Here is a 14,104-nt window from a genome sequence, read left to right as displayed (position 1 = left end):
TTGTTTTGTTTTTGTCATGGAGCTTGCACTCTGGGCCTGGGCACTGTCCCTTAGCTCACCAGCTCAAGGTGACCACTCTACCACTTGAGCCACAGTGTCACTTCCGGTTTTCTAGTGGTTAATTGATGATGAGAGTCTCACAGACTTTCATGCCTGGACTGGCTTTGAACTGCAATCCTCAGATCACAGCCTCCTGAGTAGCCAGATTACAGGTGTGAGCCACCAGCACCTGGCTTCTACATTTTTTTTCTTTTTGGCCAGTCCTGGGGCCTGAACTCTGGGCCCTGGGTGCTGTCCCTCAGCTCTTCAGCTCAAGGCGAGCACTCTACCATTTGAGCCACAGCGCCACTTTCGGCTTTTTCTGCTTATGTGGTATTGAGGAATCGAACCCAGGGCCTCATGCATGTGAGGCAAGAACTCTACCACTGAGCCACCTTCCCAGCCCCTCTAAATGTTTTTTTTAAAAAATATAATAGGCATGCACTACCATAGTTGGCTATAAGTATTAAAACAACCCTGTGAGGTCAGGACATTATAACCATACCTCTGATTGAAGAGCTCACTGAGGCACAGAAAGGATAGGTAAGCAACATGACCTGGGTTATATAGTTAGTAATGAATGAAGGAGTCAAATTTGAAAGGTGAATGACACTTGGTCCAGTCTCTAAAGGCTGTCTAGTAGGAACACAATTCCCTATAGAGGAAGACATATTTGAAGAGGAAGACATATTTGAAGAGGAAGACATATTTGGAGAAGTCAAAGCAGCTATCACTCCCATTAGGGAGGGAAGAAACTCTCCCCTGTAACCTCCAGGCAGGCACTGGAGCCTTACTTGTAGCCCTTTTTGCTTCAGATAGGATCTTACATTTTCAACTGGGGGCTGGCCTTGGGCAGTAATCCTCTAACCTATACTTCCTACGTAGTTGGGGAGACAGTTGTGACCCACCATGACTGACTTATTGGTTGAAATGGGGGTCTAGCTAGAAATGTAAGTCTACCATTCAAAGTGGTAGAACCTTGAGCAAAAGGGCTCAGAGACAGCACCCAGACCCTGCGTTCAAGCCCCATGACTGACCAAAAAAAAAAGTCACAAACTTTCCTGCCTGAGCTGACTTTGGACCTGATGTGATCCTCACATCTAAGCCTCCTGAGTAGCTAGGATTACAGGCATGAACCAACTGTGCCTGGCAAAACCATGGGTTAATCTGGCTTTGGAGAATGGATCTTCAAGAAATGAATAGTATAGAAAACTAAGATGATATCTGAGATTGAATGGAATGTAGCAATTAACTCACTTCACCCTCAACAGAAACCATTATCTCCATTGTATAAATTAGGAAATTTGGGCTGTCGGGATTAGGAACTTGCCTGGAACTACACAGCTAGTAAGGGGCAGAGCCCTGGAAAGAACTTGTTCGCTGAACTAACAAAAAGTAAAGGTTGGCCAGATCAGTGGTCTTAGTGCAATAGCAAGAAAAAAGACAGAAAGGGCCAAGCTAAAGAGGAGTGGGAAGGGAAAGAATCTAGCTGCCCAGAAGCAGATGATCTAAGGTCCCTGGTGGGAGAAGGAGAAGGACAAGGGGAAGATATGGAATGCATTGCCATTTCCCCATTAGACAAGGTGGCTCACCTAACATCCTGTAGTATTCTCGGGCTTTCCTGGCTCGGAAAAATGCCTGAATCTTCACAATGGAGTTAATCTGCCAGGAACAAAGAAGGGAACAGGGTGGCTGGCTGTCCTTGCTCTGGTTTCACAAGTGAAGGCTGCACATGGGGGCAGGGTGACACTCACGTTCTTCTGGAAGTAGCGCAGACGCCTGAGGTATTGTCTTCGAGCTGCCCACATCCGGGCCCAGGCCTGAATCTGAGAGGAAAGACCCAAGCCAATTCAGCCAACCCCAGAAGTCACTAGGAAGTAAGGGGGTGACAAAATATTCTGAGAACTTCTCCAGAAACAGGAGTCTGCCTATACCACTATTCTACCTTGATTACAGCATCCAGGTTGGCTTTAAAATACTGCAACCGCTCCAGGTAAATCTTCCGTTGTCTATAGCCCCGCCAATGAGCCTGCAGAGTGGAGAGAAGAGGGAACCCTAGCAAGTCTTCTTTTGTACAAGTGGCTTCAAGAATAACCTTGTCCTTGGCTTTCCAAGAAGGGGGAGGAAGAAGGTGGGAAAACTTCCAGTTTTATGGGGAAAGCCAAATGGCTGCACATAACCAGACATGCCTTCTGCCACATATCTTGATCTCATGCACGCATCCACGTGCGCGCATGCACACACACACTCACTCACTTTCTCTCTCTCTCCCTTAAGCTATACCTCTGCATGGAAACTCAACTGTGAGAAACAGGCCTAAGCAGTATCACCATAGTAATAATTTCCCCAAAGCACCAAAGCATGTACCACATCCCCACTAAACACACTCAAGACCTGTTTGTAGACCACCTACCTCTTTTTTCCTATGCTCTACCTCCCTCATGGGCACAGAAAGAGAGGAGACAGCTGTTAGGAGGGGCACGCAGCTATGGCCATGTGCCCATTTTTGCCAGTGGCTCCCTGGGCAGCAGGTCTCTAATGTTTATATGACACCAAAGGGGTGCTCTTACAAAGTGTTCAGTAGGTATCTCCACCCTCCCTCTAGTCTCTAAAGCACAAGTGCCATGGCTTCCTTCTGTTTTGGTCTCCTTCCTAGGAGCCTCTCTCTCTCTCTTTTTTTTTGGGGGTCCGGTCATGGGGCCTGAACTCTGGGCCTGGGCGCTGTCCCTCAGCTCTTCAGCTCAAGGCTAATGCTCTACCACTTGAGCCACAGCCTCACTTCTGGCTTTTTTCTTTTTGCTTATGTGGTGCTGAGGAATCGAACCCAGGGCCCCATGCATGCAAGGCAAGCGCTCTACCACGGAGCCACCTTCCCAGTCTCCCCCCCCCCTTTTTAAATTAATAAAATTAAATTTTCCTAACAGGCATCATTGGCTCATAACTGACATCATAGTACTCAAGAGGTTGAGATCTGAGGATCGCAGTCTGAAGTCAGCCTGGGCAGGAAAGTCTGTGAGACTTAGCTCCAATTAACTACCAAAAAAGCTGGAAGTGGAAGTGTGGCTCAAGTGGTAGAGTGCCAGATTTGAGTAAAAAAGCTAAGGGACAGCTCCCAGGTCCTGAGTTCAAGCCCTAGTACTGGCACAAAATAGTAATAATTTCCTTGGATAGTTTTCTCTCATAAGACACCTACTTTCTTTGGAATATGTCTTGTGATGTACTGCCCTTTAATCTTTGCTTATACCTACCCTTGTTCCAGACACCATTTGCTTCTGTCTTTTAGGGCTCATGCCAAAACACTTGCATGTCCTGGAGCTATTTATTCTACCCCTGACACTGTTGCAATGTGGTAATATTTAAGAACTTTCTTTCAGTGCCAGATTCATACCTGTAATTCCAGCATTTGAGAGGCAGAGGCTGAAGGACTGAGAATTTGAGGCCAGACTAGGTCAATTTGTCTCAGACAACTAAACTAAACTAAAACTGAAATAGCATCACTTCGCCCAATTGTCCTCACCTACCTAAATCCAGTTATCATGGCCAAGCTTCGTCTCAGACTCAGACGGTCCCTTTGTTGGAACAGGATGTGGAAGAGCCAACTTTGTCCAAACATCAGCTGTCTATGTTGGAGCCTTAGGGCCAGGAAGCACTATTTACATGTATGCCTTCAGCATTTAAAGTACTATAGGACCTGGCAGAGGGATCTGCTCTCAGTTCTTACCCTTTTCTCAGCCCCCACCAGACTCTTCCTTAAAAAACTGTATGCCTCCCAATCTAGATTAGGCAGAATTCAAAATCCTGGGAAGAGTTCCTGCTAGGGTTAGAGTTTTCAGAAGAGTTTAAAGCTCTGTGTACGCAGGCATCTCATTTTTTTTTGTGTCTCATATCTCGACAACTGGAGGACAAATGGCCTGAGGATCTGGGAGAGCTCTGTTCAGGTGTGTGTGTGTCCCAGGACCCAGAGTCCACGTAGCTCTAGGATGAGGGATGAATGCTCCCAGACTCCATCTCTTCTCCTACTGTTGATGTGGCTTTACGTTGCCTTAGGTGTGAAATTCCAGTCTGGGTTCAAAGGGAGGAGTTCTTATGATTCAGACGACCACATGCAGATTAGTAAAGTTCTATATTAAGTTCTGGGATCAATGCCCCTGATAACAGCATTGTATAATGGTGACTACCAATGGGGCACTTACCACACTCAATGCTACATATAATTTTCCTACTTAATCCTCATAATCAAGCTAGGAAGTGAGTACCATCATTATGAATAAATCTGGGTGCTTAAGTAAGGTGCACAAGACTATAACTGGGATGTGGTAGGAGCAGTAGACAAACAAGCTTCCAGACTCTAAAACCTGAGCCCTCAGGACCACCCACAGGCCCTATGGCATGATCAAGGGTATATGTAAATCTCCTTTTAGGTTTTCTGGTATTGTCTTTGTGTCCCTTTTATCACAGCATCTAACATTAACTGTCCTTTAGTTTGAGGAAGGAGATGGGATCTGTGACCACTCAACTGCAAGGTTTTTTTGTTTCATGGCGTTAGTATTGGGGCTTAAACTCAGGGCCTGGGTGCTGTCCCTTAGCTCAAGGTTGGCATGCTACTACTTGAGCTACAGCTCCATTCCCAGCTTTTTGGTGGTTAACTGGAAATAAAAGTCTCATGGACTTTCCTTCCTGGGCTGGGGGACTAAACCCCAGATCTTAGCCTCCTGAATAGCTATGATTACAGATGCTACCCATATCCAGCCTTCAATTGAGGGTCTTATGCCCATTTCCCATCCTTGCCTGTCGCATGCTTTGCAGGTACTAGCCATTCAAAGATGCTTATTAAATAAATAGGTTTTACACTGCCAGCATCTCACACCTGCTTGGGGAGGGCTCCTCTCATTCCTAGATTCCTGGCTATTTTACCAACTGACTTCATATTCTGGCTTCACAAGCCACACTGGACCATCACAGGTTGGAGGAAAGAAGTGGAAAGGGCTGGCTAGGGTGGACCACTACCTGTAGATTACTAATGTTCTTTTTTTTGGGGGGGGGGGGTCCGGTCATGGGGCTTGAACTCTGGGCCCGGGTGCTGTCCCTCAGCTCTTCAGCTCAAGGCTAGCGCTCTACCACTTGAGCCACAGCACCACTTCCGGCATTTTTCCTTTTGCTTATGTGGTGCTGAGGAATTGAACCCAGGGCCTCATGCATGCAAGGCAAGCGCTCTACCACTGAGCCACCTTCCCAGCCCCTGATTACTAATGTTCTGTATAGAGCTCTGAATCACCCCTAAGGGATAATCCTTTCCTTCCTGCTTAATCCCTAGCACCCTGAGAGTCCTGTTCTAGTCAGGACTTTCTCCTGTTACTGAACCAAATCTTACTTTACTCTTCTCTTAGATGGCCAAAAAGCAGCTCTTGGTCTCTCTGGACAGTGATGCTGGGAATCAGTGCTTATATTGTGTTTTTACTTACCTGTCAGGTGCTGCATATAAATACTTTAGATACTACCTCACTCAATCCTCATAACCACCATCAGGTGGATGCTATCATTATCCCTGTTTCTCAGAGGAGGACAATGAGGCAGCAAGTAGCTTGCACAGTCACACAACTAACAGCTGTGGAACTAGAGTCCAAACTTCAGTAATTTGGCTCCACAGTTCATGCCCTTTACCATTGCTATCCATAGGCCCAAATACCACCTTAACTATACTCAGTGAAGAGGAAGGCACTGCAGTTCTGATCCACCTGGCCCATAGCACTCAGAAAACCAGAAATGCCACCTGGATTTTGATGACGGCTGGGAGCCAGGTCCTCAGGAAGTGGGAACGTTCAGTAAACTTCTGGCGAACCAGGAAGCCACGGAAGTGGGCCTGGAGCTGAATGACAAAGCCAACATTGGCTTTCCAGAGCTGCTGGCGGTCATAGGCAGCAGTGACCTTGGTGATGGCTGACTGTGGAGGCAGGAGAGACAGCTAGTAGTCCTTTGGTGGATGGTAGCCTCTCCTGAAGCATACCCCACACATAATCCCCCCACCCTGGCAGGGGCATTGCCAACCTGTATTTCCTCCTGGGTCAGGTGGGATGTGTTGAGGCGGCAGCCAGAGGGTTGCTCCCACGTCCCCTGAAAGGTCTGCAGATGGAAGTAATAGGCAGTGCCATCCTTCATGTCATGCTGGACCCAGAAAGCTGTGTCCCCTGTGCAGGAATCAGGTAAGCAGAAAAGATTCATGGGAAGCAAGAGGTGGCTGGGGCAGGCAGAGATGAGGAAGGTCAGGCTGGGAATATTACCTGGTTGTCGCTTCTTTGCCAGAGCATCTTCCAGAGCCTGCTGGTAGCCATTGGCACAGTGGGGAACTATCCCCCGGAGGGCCACAGTGGGGTTCCTCAACACCCGCTCTGTCTGGGCTGCCTTGCCCTCCTTGATGGCCTGATTGATGGCAGCTACACCAAGGGCCACTGTTGGACATCAGGGGAGAGCACAGTCCCTCTCTGAGTTCCCTCCCATAGAGTGGAAGTCAGAGAAAGGGCACAAAATCATCCTATGTAATGGAGAGGAAAGAGAACATCCAAAATAGACACAGAAGTGTCTGTGCATAGAAAGCAACAGCAGGCAGCTATGCCTGGAGGAAGGGGTAGCAGTCAGGAAGGGCTGCTGCAGGAGGTAAAGGGGCCAAGTTAGGCAGCAGCATGGGAAAAGCAGAATCAGCTTATTCTGGAGCTTAAAGGCAGGCCTTCCAGCCCTCAGACCCAGAGAATGGACTTCCTCAGCACTCAGCCTCGTATGTCAGTCTGCTTGCACTGGTCCTGTTTTCCCAAATTTCTGCCAACCATTTTTTTTCCCCTACCCAATACTACAATTTTGTAACCAGAGCTAATTGTTGGAATCTAAACTCACACTAGCAGAAGAAATGGGATGGATTTTTGGCCTCCATGTGATTGCACTGGCTCACTTTGCAGGGAAAGTGGTCACAGGAAGGCATAGAAGGAAGCAGCGGGTGGACTATGGGCTCCCAACTCCCGAGGATTTCCTGCCCAGCTGTCTGCCAGGAAATCCACCCTGTGGTCTGCAGCAAATCTCCTGTTCTGGATTTGGCCTGCCTCTCCTCAGCAATTGAAGGAGAGGCAAGGGAATGGGCACTGCCCCTCTGGGCTGTTGTCAAGCCTTGTCCTTCCCTACCCACCCAATGCTCCTGATTGGCCCATTTACTTTTCTGAGCTGCATTTGTGTCCTGATTGGCCTTGACTATTCCCTGGCGGATCTCCTCTAGCCACAGTACAGCTCCAGGATCCCCTGTCACCTGAAAAATTGAGAGACAAGGAAAAGAGATAAGACCCCTGGCCAACTCGCCCAGCAGAACCAAACTTCAAGCCATAGGGATGACAATCTCCATTCCCCTCTTCCTGCCTGTGTAGGCATGGCCTTGTGGATCCTTTGAAGGGCTGTCAGATACAAGAGGCATTTTTCTTATTTATACTAGTACTGGGGCTTGAACTCAGGGCCTGTGCTCTTGCTCAGCTGTTTTCACTCATGGTTGGCATTCTATCACTTACGCCATGTCTCCATTCTGACATTTTACTGGATAATTAGAAATAGAGGCGCTGATTATTCTGCCTGGGATGGCTTAGAACCATGATCTATAGATCTCAACCTGCTGAGAAGCTAGGATTACAGGCGTGAGCCACCAATATCTGACTCAGAAGGTACTTTTCTGCTTTCATTTGTCCAAGCATTAACTGAGAATCACCATAGGGTTCAACTTACCTTCTAGATTCTTCTTTTTTTTTTTGGTCAGTTGTGGGGCTTGAACTGTGGGCCTGGGCGCTGGCCCTGAGCTCTTTAGCTCAAGGCACGCACACTACCACTTGAGCCACATTGCCACATCCGGTTTTCTGGTGGTTAACTGGAGTTAAGTCTCACAGACTTTCCTTACCCAGGCTGCTTTGAACCAAGATCCTCAGATTACAGTTGTGAGCCACTAGTGCCCAGCTTCTTCTAGTGTCTTATACCATCAGTGTCTGCCACCTTCGTTTCTTCCAGTGATAGCTAGTGATCATTTCAGGGTCTTACACATTCTAGGCTGTATCGCCAGTCCTGCCCACCATCTTCTCAACAGCTCCATTCCCTGCCCTTGTGCCTCAATCATGTCGAGGAGCAGCCTACTCTGGAGGCTACACTACCCACTTTCACTCCCCCTTTTCCAGGTTTTAAATTCACATCTCAGAGTGAACATGACCTTGACTTTTTCTTCTTGTTTTGTTTGTTGGTTGGTTGGTGGGTAGAGGCTTGAATTCAGATTCTTCTGTTTGCTAGGCTTACTCATTTTTTTTGTTGGTCCTTTACCACTTGAACAAAGCCCTCTAGCCCTGCTTTTTGCTAAGAGATGGAGTTTTGTAGACTTTTCTGTCTGGGCTGGTTTTGAACTGTATCAGCCTCTTGGAGCTAGGATTATAGCATAACATGCTTCTTTTCCTATTCTTGTTCCATCTTCCTCTGATCCCACAAAGCACTGAGATGATTACATGAGACCCCAGGCCAAGTAGGCCCATACCTGCCACACTGTCAGTTTGACACCCAACTCTAGACTCTATACCCTCCCAACTCTCCTCATTAGTAATAGATTTTGAAATTAACATTTTACTGAGCCACCTGTTATTCTAAAACACTTTCTGATGAATATTTGCAAGGTACATAAAGCAATGCTTGGCGTAGAGTGAGAACTGTTAGCTAGTACTACTGTCGTATTACCTCACTGCAATCAGCTCATTATCGTCACAAGTTTCCAGGTGAGGAAACAGTGAGTGATACTGCAGGGTCAGACTGCAGGATGCAAACTCATCTAGTCTGGCTCAGAAGTCCTAGTTCTCAATCGCTCTGTCTGCTGCCACATACTCAAGGTATTTCAGGTACGAATCCCTGCCCTGTTTGTCAGCTCCCTTGATTTCTTTCCCCCCCTCATTCCGAGAGATGCCTCAGAGCAGGGAATGCAGTATTTTACAGGTGAAGATACAGAGCTCAGAGACACCAGGATTTGTTCAAGGTCAGGTGACCACTAAGGATTAGAGTGAGGAATCCAGCCAACACTTCCAAGTGCCCTGGCAATGGGGGGGTGTGGGTGGCATGCTTCTCCCATCACATTAGAAACCTGCTTATGCTCCATCCACCCCAGAAAGGGACTATAATTATCCATCAGGCTGGAGCTTGGCCAGAGGGCATGCTGGGCCCACCAACTTGGCCAGCCTAATCTCACCTGGGCCTTCTGCCTTTTGGCTGCCACGAGGAGGAGATGGTATCGAGGAGCAATAGGAAGGCTGACATCTTCCAGGCCAGCAGCAGGAAGCAGCAGGGCAGACAGTGTCTTCTCTGGACTGCCCTGGTCCAGAGCCTCATTGATAAGGCTGACTGCAAGAATCTCTGTGTGTGTGTATGTGTGTGTGTGTGAGAGAGAGAGAGACAGAGAGAGAGAGACAGAGACAGAGAGAGAGAGAAAGAAAGAGAGAGGGGGGGGAGAGAGAGGGGGGAGAGAGAGAAGAGATCTGGATGGGTAGCAGCCCTAGACTTATGGCTAAGGGAAGGGGCTGCCATGTGGGGCTGATACCCGCACCCCCCTCCATCCCCACCCCATCCCAGCTACAGACTGCACTCACGATCTGTCTCTTCCTGGACCTGGGCATTGACCTGGCTTACAGTGGCCTGCAGGTCATTCCAGCTCAGGAAGGCCTCATCCATACCACGCTTCTGTCGCAGCTTCAGCAGAGCATCAAAGTAACTAGCAGCAGGGAGAGAGGGAGAGAGAGAGTGAGAAGGAGTGAGCAAGGTGAGTGGCATGTTCATGGCAAACTGGAAGACGGGTACATTTGATCTGGTTCCTTGTGTGACCTTCCAGTCACTGGTGTTCATCTCCCCTCACACACTGTTCTAAGCCTCCTCTGCTGGCTCTTTCCTGACTTCTAAATAAAAATACCCCAAATTTCTGTTTCCAGACCTTTTTTTTCTCCCTGCAGGCTCAATCCTAACAGATCTCATGGTTTTCAGTGATATATACTAATGATTCCCAATAGGACACTAGAACTTTCATATATCCCAGCGGCCACAATATCTGCACGTAAATGTCCAATTAACACTTGAACTCCTGATACTCCTCATCAACCTTTGTGCCCTTTCTATCTCTCTTTTCTTACCAAAAATCTTGGAAGTCCTACCAGATTTCATTTCCTCTCAGACTCCATATCGCTCCCCTACCAAATCCTGTTAGTTTTGTGTTCAGAACAAATCTACACACTGATGCCTTCTTACCACTTCCACTTCTGCCATCCTAGGCCAAGCCCCTGTCATCCCACACCAGATTACTCCAATAGTGTCTAACAGGTCTCCCTGTCTCTCCCCTTGTACCCCTGCAGTGGATTCTCAGCTCAGCAGGCAAAATAATCCTGTTAAAGTAGGTCAGACCAGTTCCCTCCTCATTCAACCCATCTGATTCAATTCCTTCTTCACTTGGAATAAAAGCCAGAGACCTCCATGGTCTGGGTCTGCTACTTCATCTTCATCCACACTTCCCCTGCCTCACTCGTCTCTCCCGTAGGCATGTATTTTGCAATGCTGAGGATTAAACCCAGGACCTTGCACTTACTTAGCAAGTGCCTCACCATTGAGCCACACCTTGATCCCTTCCCAGTGTTCTTTGAAACTATACTGTACAATTCCTTCTCAGGCCTCTGCCCTACACAGCCTGCTGGTAATCATTTGGGTTCCTCAGGTCCCTTTCTAATAATTCCTTTAACTCAGGAGCCATCTATATATGTGTCCCACAATTTATCCGTTGGTCTTGATTTGTTTTGCTCATTGCTTATCGGCCCTTCAGATCACGTCTCCTTCCACTTGTAAGTAAGTTGATGACTTACTTACAGGAACTTTGTTTTGTTCTCTATATTTCCCAGCACCAGATAATATTATCTGGCACATGGATAGGTACTCAAACATTTTCTGGAGAAGAATAAATCAGTGCAGGAAACGAGAGTGGTCATAAGCCCACTCTCTCCAGGGAACTGTGAACAGACCAAGAGGTGGCCATGGGCCCAAGAACAGGGCATTATACAGAAGTCCAGTTAAAAAGCAGGAGGACTGGTGCTGGGAAGGCGGCTCAGTGGTACAGTGTTTGCCTTGCATGCATGAGGCCCTGGGTTTGATTCCTCAGCACCACATAAGCAGAAAAAGCTGGAAGTAGCTCTGTGGCTCAAGTAGTAGAGCACTAACCTTGAGCTGAAGAGCTGAGGGACAGTGCCCAGGCCCAGAGTTCAGGACCCACGACCAGCAAAAAATAAACAAATAAATAAATAATTAATTAAAAAAAGCAGGAGGACCCTTGGATCTTAGCCACCTTTCTCCATCCTTGTACCCCAACATATAGGTAAACCTTACTTACCGCTGAGCATTTTCTCCTTCCACCTGGGCCAGGCCTGTAGCAGGGTTCACCAGGCTGCCCCAGAAGCCTTGGGTATCCCTGGCTTCCAGCGCATGATTAATCAGTACCACAGCTGAGAGCATCTCCACAGCCACAAAAAGTTCCTCCTGGCTCAGTTCCTGCAGTAGAAGAGAGAATAGTTTTCAAAGGGACTGCTAGAGCCTGGGGAAGGGGCCAACCTGCCCCAGTATTCTTCAACATCCCTATCTCCATCTCCAATGAAATTCACATTCATTTACTAACAGTAAAACACTCATCACCTGGAAATGTTATGTGCACACTTACAAAGATTTCAAATATAATATCAGTTAATTTTCATAACAAGCCAAATAGATAGGTATCATTAATGGCCCCATGTCCTAGCTCAGCCCATGGCCCATAATGTGGGTTAAACCTTGCTACCTGAGGGCTGGGAAGGTGGCTCAGTGGTAGAGTGCTTGCCTTGCATGCATGAGGCCCTGGGTTCAATTCCTCGGCACCACATAAGCAGAAAAAGACGGAAGTGGTGCTATGGCTCAAGTGGTAAAGCTCTAGCCTTGAGCTGAAGAGCTGAGGGGCAGCACCCAGGCCCAGAGTTCAGGCCCCAGGACTAACCCTCCAAAAAAACCAAACAACAACAACAACAAAAAAAAACCTCTGCTGCCTGACTGCAGAGCTTACACTTAACCAGTGAGCTCTGCCAGCAACCTCTGGACCCTACTTCACACCAAGAGCTATACTAGGATTAGGCATAGTAATATATGCCTGTAATCCCAGCAGTAGAGGCTGGGCAGATCAATCATTAGTTCAAGGACAGTGTAATATAACAAGATCTCACCTAAAAAAAAAGTAACAACCAAGGGAAAAACTAGGAGAAAGTGAAGGAAGGAGCAACACTGTCCAAAAATAAATGTACTCTTTACCTGACTTATGTAACTTTAATCCTCTGTACATCATTTTTTTTTGGGGGGGGGGGGTCCGGTTGTGGGGGTTGAACTCTGGGCCTGGGCACTGTCCCTCAGCTCTTCAGCTCAAGACTACCACTTGAGCCACAGCACCACTTCCGGCTTTTTCTGCTTATGTGGTGCTGAGGAATCGAACCCAGGGCCTCAGGCATGCAAGGCAAGCACTTTACCACTGAGCCACCTTTGCAGCCCCAGTACATCATTTTTATAATAACATTTTTTAAAAAAGTACTTATAGCCAGGTGCCTGTGGCTCATACCTGTAATCCTAGTTACTCATCAGGGGGCTGAGATCTGAGGTTCAAAGCCAGCCTAGGCAGGAAAGTCCATGACACTCTTATCTCCAATAAACCACTAGAAAACTGGTTCAAAGTGGAAGAGGGCTACCCTTGAGGGAAAAAGCTCAGGAACAGGGGCTGGGAAGGTAGCTCAGTGGTAGAATGCTTGCCTTTCAGGCATAAAGCCTTGGGTTTGATTCCTCAGCACTACATAAGCAGAAAAAGACAGAAGTGGCACCGTGGCTCAAGTGGTAGAGCACTGGCCTTGAGCTGAAGAGCTGAGGGACAGCGCCTAGGCCCAGAGTTCAGGCCCCACGACCGACTTAAAATAAAACAACTCAGGGACAGTGCCCAGGCTCTGAGTTCAAGCCCCATGATTGACAAAAAAAAAAGTACTTATTACCTGACATGAAATGGTAACCTCTGTACATCACCTTTATAATAACAATAAAAAAAAGGTAGTCCAGTGGTAGAGTGCTTGTCTTGCATGCATGAGGCCCTGGGTTTGATTCCTAAAAACCACATAAGCAGAAAAAGAAGTGGCACTGTGGCTCAAGTGGTAGATGCTAGCCTTGAGCTGAAGAGCTGAGGGACAGTGTCCAGGCCCAGAGTTCAGGCCCCATGACCGACCAAAAAAAAAAAAAAGTAACAACAAGGTGCCGGTGGCTCATACCTGTAATCCTAGCTACTCAGGAGGCTGAGATTTGAGGATTATGGTTCAAAGCTAGCCTGGGCAGGAAAGTCTGAGAGACTCTTATCGCCAATTAACCACCAGAAAACTGGAAGTGGCACTGTGGCTTAAGTGGTAGAGCGCTCAACTTGAGCTGAAGAGCTGAGGGACAATGCCCAGGCCCAGAATTCAAACCCCATGACCAGAAAAAGAAAAAGAAAAAAAATAACAACCACAAAAGAATTAGACCCTGGGCACAGAGATGAAGATGAAGTGGCCACCTCCTCACTGCAATGCAAACTAGGAAGTCCTGGCCCCACCTCCCTACCTGGTTCTCTTCTTCTTCCTATTCAAATATAGGAGCTTATGCTGCTCTCTGTGTCAGGAGCACCCTTCTTGTTTCCTACAGAATGTTGTAAATAACAAGAATAATAGGGCTGGGAAGGTGGCTCAGTGGTAGAGCGCTTGCCTTGCATGCCTGAGGCCCTGGGTTCGATTCCTCAGCACCACATAAGCAAAAAGAAAAAAACCGGAAGTGGCACTGTTGCTCAAGTGGTAGAGCACTAGCCTTGAGCTGAAGAGCTGAGGGACAGCGCCCAGGCCCAGAGTTCAGGCCTCATGACTGAACCCCCCCCCCCCCAAAAAAAAAAAAATGTATGTCAGGCTCTACTTTAATAGCTTGTGTGCTAACTGGTTGAGTCTTTATGACAATTTTGAGATAAATA

The 14,104-nt window shown here is 47.6% G+C and overlaps 1 protein-coding gene across 1 annotated transcript in view; it reads right to left on the bottom strand.

Annotated features, from left to right (window-relative positions):
- Iqgap3 (IQ motif containing GTPase activating protein 3) overlaps window positions 1–14,104 on the bottom strand; it is a 52,839-nt gene that overhangs the window by 19,749 nt on the left and 18,986 nt on the right. The window contains exons 13-22 of the mRNA XM_042682282.1: window positions 11,450–11,607; window positions 9,675–9,796; window positions 9,278–9,441; window positions 7,237–7,327; window positions 6,318–6,485; window positions 6,085–6,224; window positions 5,810–5,980; window positions 1,985–2,068; window positions 1,794–1,865; window positions 1,632–1,701 (exon numbers count right to left, since the gene is read on the bottom strand). Coding sequence (XP_042538216.1) covers window positions 1,632–1,701; window positions 1,794–1,865; window positions 1,985–2,068; window positions 5,810–5,980; window positions 6,085–6,224; window positions 6,318–6,485; window positions 7,237–7,327; window positions 9,278–9,441; window positions 9,675–9,796; window positions 11,450–11,607 — 1,240 coding nt within the window. The remainder of the gene's footprint in view (window positions 1–1,631; window positions 1,702–1,793; window positions 1,866–1,984; window positions 2,069–5,809; window positions 5,981–6,084; window positions 6,225–6,317; window positions 6,486–7,236; window positions 7,328–9,277; window positions 9,442–9,674; window positions 9,797–11,449; window positions 11,608–14,104) is intronic.

The sequence above is a fragment of the Dipodomys spectabilis genome, unplaced genomic scaffold (genome assembly GCF_019054845.1).
Source record: "Dipodomys spectabilis isolate Male_0828 unplaced genomic scaffold, ASM1905484v1 ptg000069l, whole genome shotgun sequence".
NCBI lineage: Eukaryota > Metazoa > Chordata > Mammalia > Rodentia > Heteromyidae > Dipodomys > Dipodomys spectabilis.
This window is presented reverse-complemented; position numbering and strand designations above follow the sequence as displayed.